This window comes from Schistocerca americana, chromosome X (assembly GCF_021461395.2).
Source record: "Schistocerca americana isolate TAMUIC-IGC-003095 chromosome X, iqSchAmer2.1, whole genome shotgun sequence".
NCBI lineage: Eukaryota > Metazoa > Arthropoda > Insecta > Orthoptera > Acrididae > Schistocerca > Schistocerca americana.
In genome coordinates this window covers 673,418,414-673,437,469 of record NC_060130.1, presented here as the reverse complement: position 1 = coordinate 673,437,469, position 19,056 = coordinate 673,418,414, and the positions used below count along the sequence as shown (strand labels likewise).

The window sequence follows — 19,056 nt, the reverse complement described above, 5'->3', positions numbered from 1 at the left end:
ATTAAGTTTGTGAAGCTATAATGGTGAAATATTGAGTAGCTTATGGTTGTAAAGAACTCTAGAGGAAAGACAGCGGAGTTCATTTTCACAGGTAAGTTATGTTTTTGTTTAGAACTAGTGTTCCTGCCGCACTGTATTTCATGTATAAATTGCACTACTGAAGACGATATTTCTTGGATTTAGATCTGTATTTGCCTCTTGTTTATACAGGTTTCCATTTTCTCGTTCGGAAATGCAGAAATTGTGGGCGCAAGCAATTCATAGAGACAAGTGCTCACCTACTGCGTACAGTACAATATGTAGCAGACACGTTACCGAAAATTGCTATAAAGTGAGGCCAGGAGCATCATTAAGACTGTTAAAAGAAGATGCCGTCCCATCCACCTTTGATTTTCCGAAACATGTTCAGAGAAAGATGACTGCAAGGCGACAATTGGTTCGTAAAGCACCTGCTAGTACTCAAGTAAGTGGAATATATTACAAGCTTTTAATTATAATGGTATAGGCCTGAACAAAATAAACGTCAATAGGCCTATATTTATAATTATTGTTTTAAGCTTGCTTATGGAGGTTTTATAATTTTGAACTGTTGTGATGAATGCAAAATTACAATGACCTCCTTTCTTGCAGGATGTAAATCACACAGGTGTACAACTGGAAAAGTCTCCTGAAGCAGTTGCTGAAAATAAAGGAATTCAGGCAAACCTCCCTTCACTATCGAAAACAAATTTAAGAAAGAAGATAAGAAGATTGCAAATGGCTGTAGGTCGACGAAACAAAAACTTTTCGACAGTGGCACAGCTGGTTGATGAACTTTAAAAAAAGGACACCTGAACAATGATATAGAGAATCATTTAAAATTTAGTTTTAGTGGTTTTCCTTTGCACTTCATCGTTAACGAATTGGAAAACTCCATGTGTGACGAACAAGTAAGAAGATACTGAGATGATATAAAACAGTTCGCTCCGACACTACATTTTTATTCACCTAAAGCATATAGATACGTTAGATCATTATTTAGTTTGCCCCATCCAAATTACATCAGATCTTTGATCTCATCTGTCAGCTGTGAGCCTGCTTTCATCAGTGAAGTGTTCAATTTCTTAAAAGAAAATATAGAGAAAAAACCCTGCTTAAAAGAATGTGCTTTAATTTTTGACAATATGATGATTCATAAACAATTCTTATGGGACAATATTAAAAAAGTTAACAGTGGTTATGTAAATTTTGGTGGCATTAAGCCAGTAGATTTGAATGAACTAGCTATAGAAGCATTACTATTCCAAATTGTTTCGTACAGAAAAAATTTAAATGTCCAGTTGCATATTTTTTTGTAAATAGTATTCAAGCTGAACTTTCAGCTGAATTAATCCATACATGCCTCCTAAAATTACATGAAGTTGGTGTAGTCGTATGGTCCGTTACTTGTGACGGCCTAGTTGTAAACCCGCAAGCTTTGAAAAACATGGGCTGCAACGATGAACCTGATAAAATTATTTCGTATTTTAAGCACCCTTAAGCTGAATGCAATGTTTATGTAGTTTTGGACCATTGCCACATGCGTAAATCAACAAGAAAGGTTGAGAAACAGATTTTGCAGATAGTTGATGGTGAAGCACAGTGGAGCTACATAGTTAATTTAAATGAACTACAGGAGAGTGAAGGCTTGAAGTTTGCTAATTGAGTCACCAACTAGCATGTTAAGTTGCACAATAAGAAGATGAATGTCTCTCTTGCTGCTTAAACCCTGAGTTCAAGTGTAGCAGATGCTACTGAATTTCTTGAGTCACATCAACATAAAGATTTTCGAGGATCAACTGCAACTGTTACTTTTATCGGAAAAGTAGACAAACTTTTTGAGTTGTTAAATAGCAGAAATATTTTTGCTAAGGGCTTAAAACCACCTTTACATAAATTCGACATGAATTTCTGCCACAATTATTGCGAAGAGATAGAATATTTTTTGAAGTCTATCTCCATTGAAGGTATATCCATTCTACGTCATCCCCGTAAGACATTTGCTCTGGGTTTCTTGCTGTCTATTAAAAGTGTAGGAATGCTTGCTACAGAATGGTTTTCCCATGACACAGACCCATTTCAGCATTTTTTAATGTATAAAGTGTCTCAAGATCAACTGGAATTACTATTTTCATGTACTAGAGGTAAAAGAGGCTGGAACAATAATCTAAAATTTATTCAGTTCCAGTCAGCTCTCAAAGCCATTAAAAATAGCATAAACTCTGGATGTAAGACTAATGTACTTGATTTTGAATCAAACAGTGTGTTTTCAATTGCTCACTTTAGGTACCGCCATGTTCAAACAGAAAATATAGTGTAAACGATGCTTCATTGAGACAGTGTTTAGATTATTGTAGTAGACTGAAAAACGTAAACCTCAGTAATTATGTTAATAATATTTTGTATTACGTAGAAGGATTTGTAGTTAAAAATGTTAAAAGATTTGAAGTGTTGTGAGTGTGCTAGTTTGTTAATTTTTGGTAATGACAAAGTAAGTGACCACACATATTGTAGGAAGCCTTTGTCTGACCCAACTGCTTTCACTCAGCAGGTTTCTAGGAGAGGAATTAAGTTTGCAATTTACAAAATTATTGTTTATTGTGAGAAGAAGTTTCGTACGTTTGCAAATGTGGAAGATTTCGGTAAAGTTTATTCCAAGTTCGTAAATTCGGTGTCTCACCATTTTTCTATTAATGAAAAAAATATATTTGGACCTAATGCACATTCTGTAAATTTTGTATTTGACCTAGATGACATGCACGAAACAAAACTTATTAAAGAAATTGCGTCAGTATATATTGGAGTTAGATTAAGAGCAAATGCAAAAAAATGTAACAAATAAGGTCAATGGAAAAAACTGTTCTGTTCGACAGAAGCTGACAAAAATTATTTTGTTTTCAAATGTCTAACGTAAATGAAAAATATAAATTAATGTTGAACTGAAAATTATTTACTTTTAAGTTTTTTTTCACCCTTTCCACAAAAGCGAGATCAAAGTATCACAGGTTTTATCATTCCAAAACTTTTGTTTAAGTAGAGGAGAATGGGGATGGTAAAAGTGGACACAAAATAATTTTAATTAAGTAATCTTTTTGTTTTGGGAAAACTGGTCTTATTTATATATAAAAAAACGGTGTCAACTTTTATCCTATGCCATTTCAGTTAATGGCAACACTTTAGAATTTACTTTTTTAAATGTGGACAGATTGCATTTGTTTAGATTTTTCCATTTGGTGATCAAACTATTGAAGAAACATAGAATCACTTTAATGATTCGTTTAGTATGAAAACTGGTTAATCGAAATACATTAAATCTTAAAAATCTGCCTCAAATTGTTTCGAGATAAATCGTGAAATATAAAAACTATCTGTACTAGCCCCACTAACTCCCTGCATAGTGCATTTTATTTCGTATGAAGGTCGTCAGACTTTAACGAAACATGTAATAATAGTTACAATCAAATTACAGAATTGCTGTGACTTCAAGGAAGTTTTGCTTTACAGTTTTTCAGCTGATAATGTGAAGATGATATTTTTAAACAGTAGGCTACGGTTCTTAATTTTCTGTAGGTATTTAATGCTTCCTGGTCAATTAATTGCCAGACTCAGCAATCAGGGATGTCAAAAATACTTAATTCAGATAAAATGCGATGTTTTGTGCACATAATGATGGCAAAATAAAATTTTACTCGTCTACTTGCGGGACAGCTGTATACTGACAGTTGGATAGGGAGAGACAGATATACGTTCAGCAAAATGGCGGCTAAAGATGTCGAGCGTCAAGATTTCGTAACGCATATAGTCCAGCAAAACTGTCAGAAAAAAGCCTGTTCCTTGCAAAAGGTGGGGTAGAAGATTTTATTTTTTTAACTCGTTCATATTGTTAGAAAGGTTACAAAACCAAGTTTTGCCAACAAAATTTCTCTTGGGAAAACTTTCTGCAGTTAAAAAACTTCGAAAACTTCAGACTTTTTTCAGTTTTTTTCAAAATACCTCTGTTTCATTTGCTCCTATCGCTTTAACGTCTATTTTCTTTTTTAAAGAGCACAAAATTCTCTACAAATTTGGTTCTTACCATTTTTTTCTACTCCCAGTATCTAAGGCGCTACAAATTTCGAGCAAAGTGGCAAGTTACCTAATTTTTGAACACTGTTATTTCAGTTTCTATTTGTGTAGTATAAACATATTACTCATCATGTTATTCATTGGAAATTACCATCTCACTCTGCTGCAGGGCCAGGACAAACAGCATCATATTCAGTAACTACGAACACATTCACGTCGGATTGCGTGAAGTTTATTTATGTTACAATATGTAATACGATTGCATGCAGGTGCCGTAGATTTTCTACAGTTGATTGACGTTAATGATCAGTTATAAGAAAAGGTATGTAGGAATTGTTCTTTAGCGGGCGGGCAAAAGCGTATTTATTCTTTGGCGGGCGGAAGGCGATTATCTCTGGTGATTGTTCACAGCGCGCTGACAGCTATTAGCACACAACAATAAGGGTCTTACAGTTTGGAGTCGCTTCCATTCAGTATATGTTGTGGTGCTGAAAATGAGTATGTCTGACATGAATTTGTGTTTCATTTGCGAAAAAACTGTGGTGAGTGGTGGACGCAATGTGAAAAAGAAGCCGGCCGGTGTGCCCGTGCGGTTCTAGGCGCTTCAGACCGCTACTGTCGCAGGTTCGAATCATGCCTCGGGCATGGATGTGTGTGATGTCCTTAGGTTAGTTAGGTTTAAGTAGTTCTAAGTTCTAGGGGACTGATGACCATAGATGTTAAGTCTCATAGTGCTCAGAGCCATTTGAACCATTTGTGAAAAAGAAAGGACTGAGCACACTTATCGATTGTAGTGCTAAACGCAGAGAGTCTGCCCACACCCGTTTTTGAAAACGCTCAGTGAAGTGATGTTGCGTGAAGCATGCTACAAGAAGTACATTAATGAGAGCATGATAGCATCCTCAGGAACCAACAGGCGTGGTACGTCGGTCGCAGGAAAAAGGTCAGTTCAATTTCTAAGAGAAATGCTTCTTATTTGCAAAAGGGAATTCTGATGACTTTTTAACCAAGCAGTTAAGATTGCCATATGCCAAACGAAATTTTGTTTACAAAGTAATGAAATTGGAAGTGCAATCGACAGTATTAGAACAGGCTAAACGACGTGGTGATGAATTTGGTCAACAAGTGATAGAGCGGATTCAAAATGTAAATGATTTGGTTGCTGCAGATGGGCGATACCACAGATTTTGCTACAGAAAGTTCTTTCACCGTGTTTCAGCTACTGGACAGAATCGAGGTAACCGACCTGCAACACAAGTAGATGAAGGCATGGAGGCTATATTTGCCTACCTGGAAACCAGTACGGAAGAATGTCAGTTTTCTATGGACGATCTGTTAGAGCAAATACTCACATCATCTCGTCCTGATATTCGAACTGTCAAGGCTCGCCTTTTCCAGAAATATGGTGACGATTTGGTGATGGCTGAAACAGCTTCAAAGCCAGGCACAAGAAGATGCTGACGTTATGATTGTAACATCTGGCATTCAAGAACCAAAGATTTTGGAAGTGTTGTCATTGTAGGAGATGATGTTGATCTGCTTTTGCTCATGACCGGTTTGGGGCAAGGCATTGAAAACTTATTTTTCTTAAAGCCCGGAAGAGGAAATGCAGAAGACAAGTGGTTTTCCACTGCATCTTACAAGTTTGACAGTGAATATATTCTGTTCACTCACGCCTTTAGCGGATGTGGTGCAACATCCGCTTTTTTTGGTCAAGGACAAATTAAGTGCTGCAATATTGTTGCGAAAAATGAACACCTAACCTCAGCACTTTGCACGTTCAATAAACCACATGCTACCAGTGAAGAAATAATAACAGCAGGAGAACAGGTTACTATCGCATTGTATAGTGGAGGTGTAAGCAGTTCCGACACACTAGACCATTTGCGGTACCAGCTATTCGCCAAGTCTGCCACAAAAAGCAAACTGAATCTTGCACGGTTGCCACCTACACAAGATGCTGCACAACATCATTCGTTGCGGACTTACCAACAAGTCCAAAGTTGGATGGGAAACTGGAAACCTCCTGAGAAATGGGGCTGGAATCACAGTGACCACGGTCCAATATTCGTTATAATGAGCCAAGATCCAGCACCTGAAGCACTTCTTCACATTGTTTCATGCTCATGCAAGCTGGACTGTGGCGAAGCACGCTCCTGCAAAAAAGCGGGTTTGAAATGTTCTTCAATTTGCAAGAAGTGTATTGGGGTCCACTGCGAAAACGTGCCAAAATTTTTATATGAAGACAGTGAAGAAGATGTTATGGAGGATGTTGAGGAAACCGCTGACGAAATCAACGAACTTGCTGAGGCTGACTCGCTGTTTAAAGAAGAGGTCAATCTGGGATCAACTCTATGTACAGACCCTGAATCCGTAACTCAAAGTATTTCTGGTGACACTGAGGAACCTGGCCCATCAAAACGTTGGAAGTGATGCTCATACCTGTGTCAAGTGCGCTGAAGTGCGATATTACAAGTATTTCAAACCCAGAATTGTCAACATTTTTTAGTAACTGACAATGCATTTTAATTGTAATAAAGCTACTTATTTTTAATGTCAACTGTGTGGCCTTTATATACAAGAATAATTACCTACCTAATTAGGTTGCCTATTGCACTAATAATAGTTCAGTTTCCTGAGACAATTTATTTTGTGTGTGTGTGTGTGTGTGTGTGTGTGTGTGTGTGTGTGTGTGTGTGTGTGTGTGTGTGTCTGTCTGTGTGTGTGTATGTGTGTGTGTCTTTAATGATGCACTTTTATGTTTATAGTTTTACAAATACCAGGGCTTAGGTGGCCCATAGTGAACTTCAGGTAGTGATGTAAGAATCACAATTGTTGGTTGCCCAGCAATCCTCATGTTGCATACAGAGAAATTGAATACCTGAAAGTGAGGTGGTAAATTCCAACATATAGCATGATGTATCATGTATTTATACTACACAAACAGAAACTGAAAAAATAGTGTTCAAAAATAAGGTATGTTGCCACTATGCTCAAAATTTGAAAAATTGGTATTTTTTGACGCGCTGTAGCGCCTTAGATACTGATAGTAGAAAAAATGGTAAGAATCAAATTTGTAGAGAATTTTGTGCTCTTTAAAAAAGAAAATAGACGTTAAAGCGATAGGAGCAAATGAAACTGAGATATTTTGAAAAAACTGAAAAAAGTCTGAAATTTTCGAAGTTTGAAAAATTGGTATTTTTTGACGCGCTGTAGCGCCTTAGATACTGGGAGTAGAAAAAAATGGTAAGAATCAAATTTGTAGAGAATTTTGTGCTCTTTAAAAAAGAAATTAGACGTTAAAGCGATAGGAGCAAATGAAACTGAGATATTTTGAAAAAACTGAAAAAAGTCTGAAATTTTCGAAGTTTTTTGACTGCAGAAAGTTTTCCCAAGAGTAATTTTGTTGGCAAAACTTGGTTTTGTAACCTTTCCAACAATATGAAGGAGTTAAAAAAATAAAATCTTCTACCCCACCTTTTGCAAGGTATATCTGCAATTTGACTGGATTAATAGTGCTGCCTCTAGATTTTTCTTCTTTGAGCTCACTTGTCTTACCTTAGGAGTTCGGATGTTTAATCATCACGGTTTAGTACACCAAACAACCAATAGACTGCGCTGTTAGTTTGGTTGTACACCAAAGAACCAATAGATGTTGCTGTCAGTTTTTTTCTTTCTTTTTAACTGCGCGTAAAAATGCATGTAAGTTCTCGATGGCACACGACAAAATTAGGACTATAGTAGGTATCTTTTCAATTAAATATTGATTTCCCGTGGGCCCTGCACGGAGCCGAGTGTTCGCGAAGTTTGGCAAGCAGGACTACTAGTGTGATGCCCAAGTTCGTTGCACGGCCCGTATATCTCGCTGGCTTTGATTTTCAGAAGTTCAGGTCAGTGACAGAGTTACGCGATACAGTCTCATCTTTACAAATACAAATCAACAGCGAATTTACTACGTATATATGGATTTACTGGTTTCCGTTTGTGAATTTAAAACTGAACGATATTGCTTTGCTTCTTTCGATAGGTTTGACTTACGTTCTTTGCTAGGAAAGACGAATTTATTAAATTTGCTATGTGATTTGGGTACTCATTACATTTTGCCGGCCGCGGTGGTCTGGCGGTTCTGGCGCTGCAGTCCGGAACCGTGGGACTGCTACGGTCGCAGGTTCGAATCCTGCCTCGGGCATGGGTGTGTGTGATGTCCTTAGGTTAGTTAGGTTTAAGTAGTTCTAAGTTCTAGGGGACTTATGACCTAAGGTGTTGAGTTCCATAGTGCTCAGAGCCATTTGAACCATTGCATTTTGATTTCGTTTTGTTTACGAAAACGGTCGAGTCTTTCTGAAAACGGTCTCAAGAATCCAGTGAAGATTACGAAGTGGGACTTGCTACAGGATCTAGATTTTTCTTCTTTGAGCTCACTGGTCTCACCTTAGGGCCCCTCCCATCGGAGGTTCGAGTCCTCCCTCGGGCATGCGCGCGCGCGCGCGCGCGTGCGTGCGTGCGTGTGCGTGTGTGTGTGTGTGTGTATTTGAACATCATACTGTAACTCGTTCTCTGGAAGCTACTCTGCAGGTGAAGCGCAACATAACTCTGATGGAGAGCGTCATGCATTATCATCTCGCTCCTCAGAACTTTTCACTCGCAGAGGGTTAAAGTTACTTTTCTTCAACGTAACATTATAGAAGCGGAAATTTTGACGGGAAATAACACAGGCGAGTGAGTGTTCATACCCTGAATCTCACTTATTCCTGTCAATTCACGATTTCGCTTTAAACATGTACAATTCTTCGTAAGCTTATGTTATGCCATGACCGTAAACAAAGTACGAGGCCAGACGCTGTGTGTTGTGGGTATTGACCTTACTGTCAGCTGCTTTTTCATTGGCAACTCTATGTGACTGTCTCCTGTATTAGTCAAGTAAACAACCTCTCCGTTCATGTCTCGTATCATATTACTTCAAACAGTGTATACATCGAAGTCTTGCCGCGCGGAGTGGCCGCGTGGTTTGAGGCGCCATGCGCAGATTGCGCGGCCCCTCCCGTCGGAGGTCCGAGTCCTCCCTCGGGCATGTGTGTGTGTGTGTGTGTGTGTGTGTGTGTGTATTTGAACATCGAAGCCTGATGCGACAAAAAATTCCGCACGTACGAAGTCTCGGGCACAGGTGTAAATGAATACCCAAGAAATGCTGGGTTTCTCAGCTAGCATTACATAAAGGTTGTCACAGTTTTCCACTGAAACTATAATCTCCACTTTTACACCATATACATATGAGGTAAAATATTTCATTCACCTTTCATTGCCAGTCTTCAAATTACACGTTATATGGATGTTTTCAACTGTGGTTCAGTTTCGATACATTAGATAATCTTTAGAAGTAGTATGGTCACGTTTGAATTCAGTCGTTTACTACTGATCCCTTGAAAATGAAGAAACTCAGTCCTTATAAGCCTTCATCAATCTTAGACGAATTGCCACTGCCGATTTCTAAAATAGTAGGAAAGATTAACCCTATAATATTTACGGTGAACCAGTATTCCATTTCAACAACTGCAAGAAAACATGTACGACTGCTATAAAAAGCTGCACAAAGAACAATTCTGCATATCAAGTTCATATTCAACTTACACGTATTAACATAAGAAATACAAAATGTCATTGATATCTAATTCGTATTTGTGGTAGGCCCAGAAAATTTCACCTGTGACCACAGAGTAGAATGTCAGTTCACACAGCTGTGCTTTAGCTCTGTTTAATGTAGTGTAGCCTAGATCTTAGAGCAGTGCAATAGAATTACAAGAAAATACCAGTCCAGGAAACATTACTCGTGCTGCGATTGCATTTGGTGTCCGTGGACGTACCGTGTTTGAGGTGCTGCAAATCTGGATCCCGTCTACGAAGTGAGGCTACCCACTGGTCGGCTGGCATTCTATTGAACCCAGATGGCGCTTCACTTTTCTGTGTAGAGGTGTTTGAAGTATGACCTGTTTGAAGTCAGAGTACACCAACAAAGGACTTGTAATGAATTGTTACATAAACATATAATAGAGTTATGTTCTATGCAAGTCAGAAAATTACAATACTTTCATTTAAACAGTGGTCCTGTTACTTTATTTATTAAATACTAGGGACGTTCAGTAAGTAAAGCAACTTATTTTTTTCTGAAAGCAGGTTGGTTTTATTCGGGATTCCAATACACCATATTATTTCTCCACTCTCTTGGCTATATAACCCTATTTTTTTAACATAATCTCCTTTCAATGCGGTAATCTTAGGCCACCCTACTGGGAGGGCCTGTAAGCTCCCATGGTAGCACTCCACTGGTGTAAGTTAGGACCAACGTCTTGCTGTGTCATAACCTCCACATCATCCACGTATTGCTTCCTGTGGAGTGCATCCATCATAGATGGAAGCTCTTTATGGTCTTCTATTAGGTGACGCGAAACCCTGTGGGCACAAACCTCTGAGTACCCCAGATGGTGGACAACTGTGTCAGCACTACCAACAGAGACGTTCAGTTGAGTAGCGAAGTGTTTGTGATCCGTCGATAACCTGGAATGAGAATGTCTGCGTGTTCCAGTATTGTAGGAGTCACAGATGTGTGCGGTTAGCCGGTATGGATGAGATGGAGCAGCTTTGCACGACCTCGTTGCGATGATGACAGATGCCTAGCTTAACAAGTCACCGTGCCTTAGTCACAGCCAGGTCTCCGTAGGCATACTGCAAGCACCTATGAGCATCTGCGATGCTCTGGTTTTCCGCCAAAAGAAACTCAGTGACAGCTTTCTGCTTAGAACGCGACTCACCAGGAAAGTACTTGGGCTCGAACAAACACAAATACACCAAAATCGTGTGAGAAATAATGTAAAGGTCTGTTGTTGCACTAGTGATACTCCCGCATCTGCAAAACTCTGCAGTCGTCCGTTAGAGGCCTCTGCGTATGCCATGCCGCATTGCACACTGACCTGCCGGTGCGCCAGTCGGGACCAGTAGGGACGGTGCGGTGTGCCTCTGAAGTTGCGTTTTGTGACATTATTTGTGTATTGAAGCGTCAGATGGCTCGGCGATTGGTAATCAATCCTGCTAATGTATTGCGATTGGTTGAGATGAAGTTACGAAGAACCCTTATTCGTGAAGATGGTACTGGTGTAGAAGACGAATCAAATGGTTCAAATGGCTCTGAGCACTATGCGACTTAACTTCTGAGGTCATCAGTCCCCTAGAACTTAGAACTACTTAAACCCAACTAACCTAAGGACATCACACACATCCATGCCCGAGGCAGGATTCGAACCTGCGACCGTAGCGGTCGCGCGGTTCCAGACCGTAGCGCCTATAACCGCTCGGCTACCCCGGCCGGCAGAAGACGATCATTCGCATGTTTTCTGGTATCAGTTGCAAGTATCATCACGGCGTTTGATGACAACACACTGGAGAACATATACGATGATTATTACGTAAGAGGTTTCGACACATACGACAAGCTTCTGAAAAGATACCCTAAACTGAAGTCTAAAAGCAATATTAAAAACATACTGGATTACGTGGCAAAGGAAAGAGAAGGAAATACAGTTTTCAAAGGAAATCGTACACTGCTGTTCAAGACCATCAAGGAGCGTGTAATGGCGAAATTCGATGAAGCGCGAGAATGCGGTTCCGCCGTTCACTATTGGCATTTACAACACTGGGCATTGGACGTAGCCCGAAATCTCGGGTATACAAACTTTACAGTTTCACTAGGATTTATTACTAATTTGAAAAAGGAGTTTAGGATAACATCACGCCGTATCACTATGCTCCAAGCACGAAAAGATAAGGATGACGAAGAAGAGCTGATTGAAAGAGCTCAAACGTTTGTTGCTGACGTCAATGAGCATATCACGAGAGAAAATATCGATATTAGTTCTGTATGGAACTGTGATCAGAGTCAGCTCAGCTATGAACTTTCTTGTGACAGAACACTATCCATGAAAGGGGAGAGAAACACTGTCGCGATGTTGCAATCAGTTAACTGTGCAACACATAGTTACACGATCGATATTGCTATATCAATGGACGGACGATTGGCAGACAAACTCTATATTTCCTTCCACGAATCCAGTGGAAAGTTTGGACCCCGCGTGTCAAGGGAAATAGAAACGCGGTGCCCTCCAAATGTCGTCGTCGATGCAAGTGTGAGTGCGAAGATGACGAAACAACATCTGAAGACGTTTTTTCTGTCAGTTTTGAATCCACATTTGTCGAGAAAGTCATTAGTACTTTGTGACTCCTGGTCTGGACATAAGGATGAACGAGTACTACTGGAAGCATCTGGTGGAAAACATGTAGATTTAAAAATCATTCCGCCTAAAACTACAAAATATGCACAACCTCTGGATGTGTATTTCTTCAGGCAATATAAAACATATGCCAAGACAATAACAGACTACATTAAACTACGTTCCAGTAATATGCAGCCGAAATTGCACGGCAGATTCTTTATCATGAATATGCATTCTGTCATTTACAATAAGTTATCTGCGGGAGTATACAGACCAAAGCTTCGTTGCACGTGGCAGAACGCTGGCTACGATATTGGTGAACCAGTGAACAACTTCAAAAGTGTCACTGACGTGGCCTTCAACACTGATATTATAGAATGTGCAAATACGCCATGCGATCAACTTGCATTTCTTCACTGTGCGTTTTGCAGTCATTCGTATTGCTCGGAGCATTTTATTGACATTCCGCATTTACATTTATAGTTAAGATTGCTGTATTGCGTATGGCGTCTACAATTACATCTACAGCGATATCTAGAGCATGACTGCAGAGTTTTGCAGAGAAACGACACCCACCAGCACATTCAGAGGAACATAATGGTCCTGTAACCAAACGTTCATACAGATCTGTTTGTTCGAGCCCAAGTACTTTCCTGGTCAGTTACTGATACAGTTTAGAAGGTTGCAAACAGGGGCACCATCTATCGGAACGTCATGAACTATATGGGCTGAAGCGGGAATATTCCACAATGTCCCACAACAAATTCCACATTTTTTCATCTTAAATTGGCCGAAAAAAGTGTCGTATTGCTTATCTAACACCCCTCTTATGTTACAACTTATTAAAATAAATAAAGAAAGAGAACAAGATTCCACTTAGAATGAGCTTTTCTGTCTCACTACCTCAGAGTAGCTAGAGCGAAATAAGGAAGACGAATGAAACGAATATTGCCATAATTAAAAATTTGTACTCACCCCCCGCCCATTGCCGCGCCTCTATCACTGTATCCCTCCTTCTCTCCACCTCCACACCCTCCATCTCCTTCACAGGACAATTTCCAGCGCCTCCCCCTCCCGGATGATGAACTTCGCCGTAACATCTACCCTTCCTTCCAACTATAACCTGGCCTTGCCCCCCCCCCCTCCCCAGGGTCCCCTTTTTCCACTTCCCTCCTTCTCCCAGAGCGGATTTTCCTCCTTCCGCCCCCCCCCCCCCCCTGAGACCCTGCACCCCATACTTGCCTCTTTCCTTCCCACATCCCTCCCTACCTGGCCCTCTTCGGCGTGCCCCCGCTGATCTCCCCCCCTCTCTTCCCCTCCCACCCTCCCGGTGTCACTCATCTCCTTGCGCCTGGCAGATCCTCCGTTTTGATCATCGTCAGAGTACCACGTCAGTGTTGTGTTTAGTGCTGTTTCTCCTGTGCGTCGAGAGGTGTGATTTTAATTGTGTGCTGGCATTGTACTTCGTGTCACTGTCAGTGTTTGTTTGTGCTACGTCATCCGTCGATACTTTTATGCTCTGGTCATACTATGCCTTGTGTTCTTTTTACTGTCCCAGTGTGTAGTTTTTTGTGTGCACTACTTTTTTACAGTTTTTATCTCCATTTTACAGTCGCCCCTTTTTTGTCTATTGTCTTCCATGATGTTCCCCCTTTTTAAATCTATGTTCACCATGTTTTCTCCTTTTTATATTTTTAAATGTCTTCTATTGTTTGTTCTATGTCTTTCGGCTGAAGAGCAGCGCATATGCTGCTGCCAGCCCACCCCGATGGGGAATTGAAATACAATAAAGGGGAAAAAACATTTGTACTCATTTCTCTGTCACCTGTAGTACCTTTAACGCATCCTTATACTGAGCTGAAAATGTACATTTTCTGTCAAAATAAGTTCAGATTTGATTTCTCTCCGCTGTTGTATTTTCATATGTGCTTTGTAGGAAAAAATGACAGCCTTCCAGTTTTCCGAGAAATTGATTTGTATGTGACAGCCCTGCGGTAACTTATATGATAAGTAATTTTCTATATTTGAAGCTATCCACAGCAAAGTACTAGAATAGCAGGTCAGAAATTAGATGTAGGCATTTGCAGCATGTTAGTGCAAGAAAAAATGCACAATGGAGTGGCAGCACTAGGTGACTTTCGTAATATTACCTAGAAACAGTATCAGCGTTTGTTTGTGTGGCCATCTTCCGCAGCAAACATATAAATACTTGTTTTTCAAACCAAACTGCCTTTTCCTGCTGCTCTGACGTGAAGTGAGCTACAGAAACAGCACGTTTGACATTGCTAACACTAGTGGAATCCAATTGGTAATTCGGTTCTAGGAGAGTAACTGCTCTCCCAAGTACTAGTACTATGAAAACCAAGGAAAAGAGACTGTGAACACAGTTTCGTCGAGAGACAAAACTGCAGTTCGCCGCACGGGATTAGCCGAGTGGTCTGAGGCGCTGCAGTCATGGACTGTGCGGCTGCTCCCGGCGGAGGTTCGAGTCCTCCCTCGGGCATGGGTGTGTGTGTTTATCCTTAGGATAATTTAGGTTACGCAGTGTGTAAGCTTAGGGACTGGTGCCCTTAACAGTTAAGTCCTATAAGACTTCACACACATCCAAACATATTTGGGAACTGCAGTTCTAGGGACTAAGACACACTTCCTGAAAATAAAACAACAGTAACGAAAAGAAGGCACAGTGGAGCAGCCTCAGAGAGAACAAGAAGCAAGGCTTAGAGTTTAACGACCCATTGACGTTAAAGCCGTTAGAGACAGCGCAGTAAATCATTTAGAAAAGAATGAGGGTGAGAAATGCGACCTACTTGAGAATCCTGTCTCGGCATTTACCTAAAGGGAAACCAGCTAAAACTTAGACTAGGATGGCTGGAAAGGGGCTTGAGTTAAGGTTACTCACTGCGCCACATTACCCATTCAACATGCATTGAAAGGCAAAGATCAGTAGCTTCCTGTGACTCGTGATGGTTTTCCATGGCTAAGAAATGTATAGAGGTAGCGATGTAACTAAGAAATGCCACGAAGAGTGGTAGTGTAATGATTTCCGAGGAGTTCTTTTGATCCTTGCAGTTCTACAGTCAGAGGGTGAAATTCATTGTGTTGCAGTAACTCACAAGCTTGACTATGTTTGAAGCGGTGATAAGATGGTTCAAATGGTTCAAATGGCTCTGAGCACTGTGGGACTCAACTGCTGAGGTCATTAGTCCCCTAGAACTTAGAACTAGTTAAACCTAACTAACCTAAGGACATCACAAACATCCATGCCCGAGGCAGGATTCGAACCTGCGACCGTAGCGGTCTTGCGGTTCCAGACTGCAGTGCCTTTAACCGCACGGCCACTTCGGCCGGCTCGGTGATAAGACACAGAGGTAAGTATGTACACTGATAAGCCAAAACATTAAGACCATTTGTTTACTTGCGTGTTGGTCCACCTGTAGATCGCAATACACCGCCGATTATGCGTGTCATGGTTCGACAAGACTTGGTAGGTATCTTGATGCATGTATCGACAGACGTCTATCCACAGGTGACGCAGTTCCTACAAATAACGGGATGGTGGTTTTTGGGCGAGGAGCTGATGCTCGACTGCATCCCAGATATTTTCCATCAGGTTCAGAACAAGCAAATTTGCCGGTCAAGTTGCGTTGCGACAAGGACAGTTACAGAGCTCGAAGGTATCGTCGCCGTCAGTGAAGACATCAATCAAGAAGGAATACAGGTTTTCCATAACAATGTTCACGCATACCATACCTGTCACCGTGTGTTCGACTACTATCACAGATCCCGTGGAAGCCCAGATGAATGTCCCCCATAGGATAATACTGCCTGCGACCATGGCCCATTGCTTGCTTCGTGCATACTAGCTGCCACAAGATAGTATGAGTCATCCGACCGGTCGACACGTTTCCAACGATCCACGGTCTAATTTCGATGATAACTTGCCCACAGTAACCATAACTGACGATGTTGTTGGACCAACATGGGAAGACGTAGGAGTCGTCTGCTGCAGAACCCTATGTTCAGCAATGTGCGCTCAACAGTGTGTTCTGAAGAACTTGAGCCTGCATCATCACTGTACTCTGTACTCAGATCTGCCACATGTTGTTGTTGTTGTTGTTGTGCTCTTCAGTCCTGAGACTGGTTTGATGCAGCTCTCCATGCTACTCTATCCTGTGCAAGCTTCTTCATCTCCCAGTACCTACTGCAACCTACATCCTTCTGAATCTGCTTAGTGTATTCATCTCTTGGTCTCCCTCTACGATTTTTACCCTCCACGCTGCCCTCCAATGCTAACTTTGTGATCCCTTGATGCCTTAAAACATGTCCTACCAACCGATCCCTTCTTCTAGTCAAGTTGTGCCACAAACTTCTCTTCTCCCCAATCCTATTCAATACCTCCTCATTAGTTACGTGATCTACCCACCTTATCCTCAGCATTCTTCTGTAGCACCACATTTCGAAAGCTTCTATTCTCTTCTTGTCCATACTAGTTATCGTCCATGTTTCACTTCCATACATGGCTACACTCCATACAAATACTTTCAGAAACGACCTCCTGACACTTAAATCTATACTCGATGTTAACAAATTTCTCTTCTTCAGAAACGCTTTCCTTGTCATTGCCAGTCTACATTTTATATCCTCTCTACTTCGACCATCATCAGTTATTTTACTCCCTAAATAGCAAAACTCCTTTACTACTTTAAGTGTCTCATTTCCTAATCTAATTCCCTCAGCATCACCCGATTTAATTTGACTAAATTCCAATATCATCGTTTTGCTTTTGTTGATGTTCATCTTATATCCTCCTTTCAAGACACTGTCCATTCCGTTCAACTGCTCTTCCAAGTCCTTTGCTGCCTCTGACAGAATTACAATGTCATCGGCGAACCTCAAAGTTTTTACTTCTTCTCCATGAATGTTAATACCTACTCCGAATTTTTCTTTTGTTTCCTTTACTGCTTGCTCAATATACAGATTGAATAACATCAGGGAGAGGCTACAACCCTGTCTCACTCCTTTCCCAACCACTGCTTCCCTTTCATGCCCCTCGACTCTTATAACTGCCATCTGGTTTCTGTACAAATTGTAAATAGCCTTTCGCTCCCTGTATTTTACCCCTGCCACCTTTATAATGTGAAAGAGAGTATTCCAGTCAACATTGTCAAAAGCTTTCTCTAAGTCTACAAATGCTAGAAACGTAGGTTTGCCTTTTCTTAATCTTTCTTCTAAGATAAGTCGTAAGGTTAGTATTGCCTCACGTGTTCCAACATATCGTCTGCCACATATCGTCGGATATCGTGACATACAGAGCGAGCACGCCTCCGGCCATTATGTTCTATGATGTGGCGTAGACTACCGACACCTCATCATCTACTCGTGGCTTCACCATTCTTCAACCACTTTTCATACGTATATGCTAATAACAGTACCAGAGAACCTGGCGACTAGCTCCGTTGTTTCCAAGATGCTCGTTTCCAGGCGACTTTCCATAACAATTTGCCCTTTGTCAGAATCACTTACGTCACTGCATTTCTCCTTGCGGCTCATATCGTCGCTTGAATGGTTCCTCATTCGTATCTGCTATAATTATACAGCGTTATTCGAAAGTACATCCGGGTTTTCAGAACACATACAGAAAGTAGACACATATGAGTGGAGAGAGCATTTTCCCAAGTTTTAAATTCACTTTACAGATGCTAAATATGGGCACAGTTTGTGGCAAGGCAAATGTCAATACGTGCGTGCAGTGCACTGAGGTTGCTGCTGCCGCTGCTACTAGGGAAGGTGCAACGGTAGCAGTCCTCATTGGAGATCTGTTCAGTGGGTTGCGTATCTGCAGGCGTAAACAAATTCGATGCAACAATCCGGAGTGGATGGTTTACGAGTATCTACACTGATGGAGAAAAACCGCAACACGAAGGAGTTGTGCTACTTAAAAGCAAGTTGGCAGGCCTGCAGCCAATCTGTCTGCGTGCTAGACACGCTGGACCTATACCTGGAGTTGTGGTCTCGGGTGCGATTTCGTATGACAACAGGAGCACTCTCACGGTTATCTTACGCACCCAGACTGCAAAACTGTACGTCAATCTACGTTAATTATGTTTTGATGTTGCGATTTTTTCCATCATTTTATGTTCTGATTTGCCTACCCCCTGATACTGCACTCTGCAACTACTTCACGGCATGTTTTACTGATCGAAATTTGGAGGGATATTCTGTATGCGTCATTTTATTGTGATGTCTTGTAGAGGTACGGAGCTGCTTGTGAATAACTCTGTATACTTTCATTACTGCGTCACATGAGTGCGTCATTCTACATCTGTATCTACACTTCGCAAAACACTGTGAAGTGCATTACAGAGGGCACGTCCCATTGTACTAGCTATTACCGCTTTTCCCCTTTCCATTCATGTGTGGAGCGTAAGAACAACGATTGCTTAAATGCCTGTGTACATGATGTAACAAGTCTAACACTGTCTTCGCAATATGTACGGGAGATATACGTAGGGGGTTGTAACATACTCCTCGATTCATCACTTTAAGTTGGTTCTAGAAACTTTCCAGACGGGTTTTCACAGGATAGTTTGCGTCCATCGCAAACGTGTGCCAGTTCAGTCTCCTTTGTGGATTGAATGCATTTCCCTAGAATCCTACCAGTGAACAGCGCAGTATTACACCTGCTATACCTAGCCTGTTTGATCGGTTC

The 19,056-nt window shown here is 41.0% G+C and overlaps 1 protein-coding gene across 1 annotated transcript in view; it reads right to left on the bottom strand.

The window, feature by feature from the left end:
- LOC124556241 (putative uncharacterized protein DDB_G0290521) overlaps positions 1 to 19,056 on the bottom strand; it is a 72,482-nt gene that overhangs the window by 28,985 nt on the left and 24,441 nt on the right. The window contains exon 3 of the mRNA XM_047130229.1: positions 9,945 to 10,067. Coding sequence (XP_046986185.1) covers positions 9,945 to 10,067 — 123 coding nt within the window. The remainder of the gene's footprint in view (positions 1 to 9,944; positions 10,068 to 19,056) is intronic.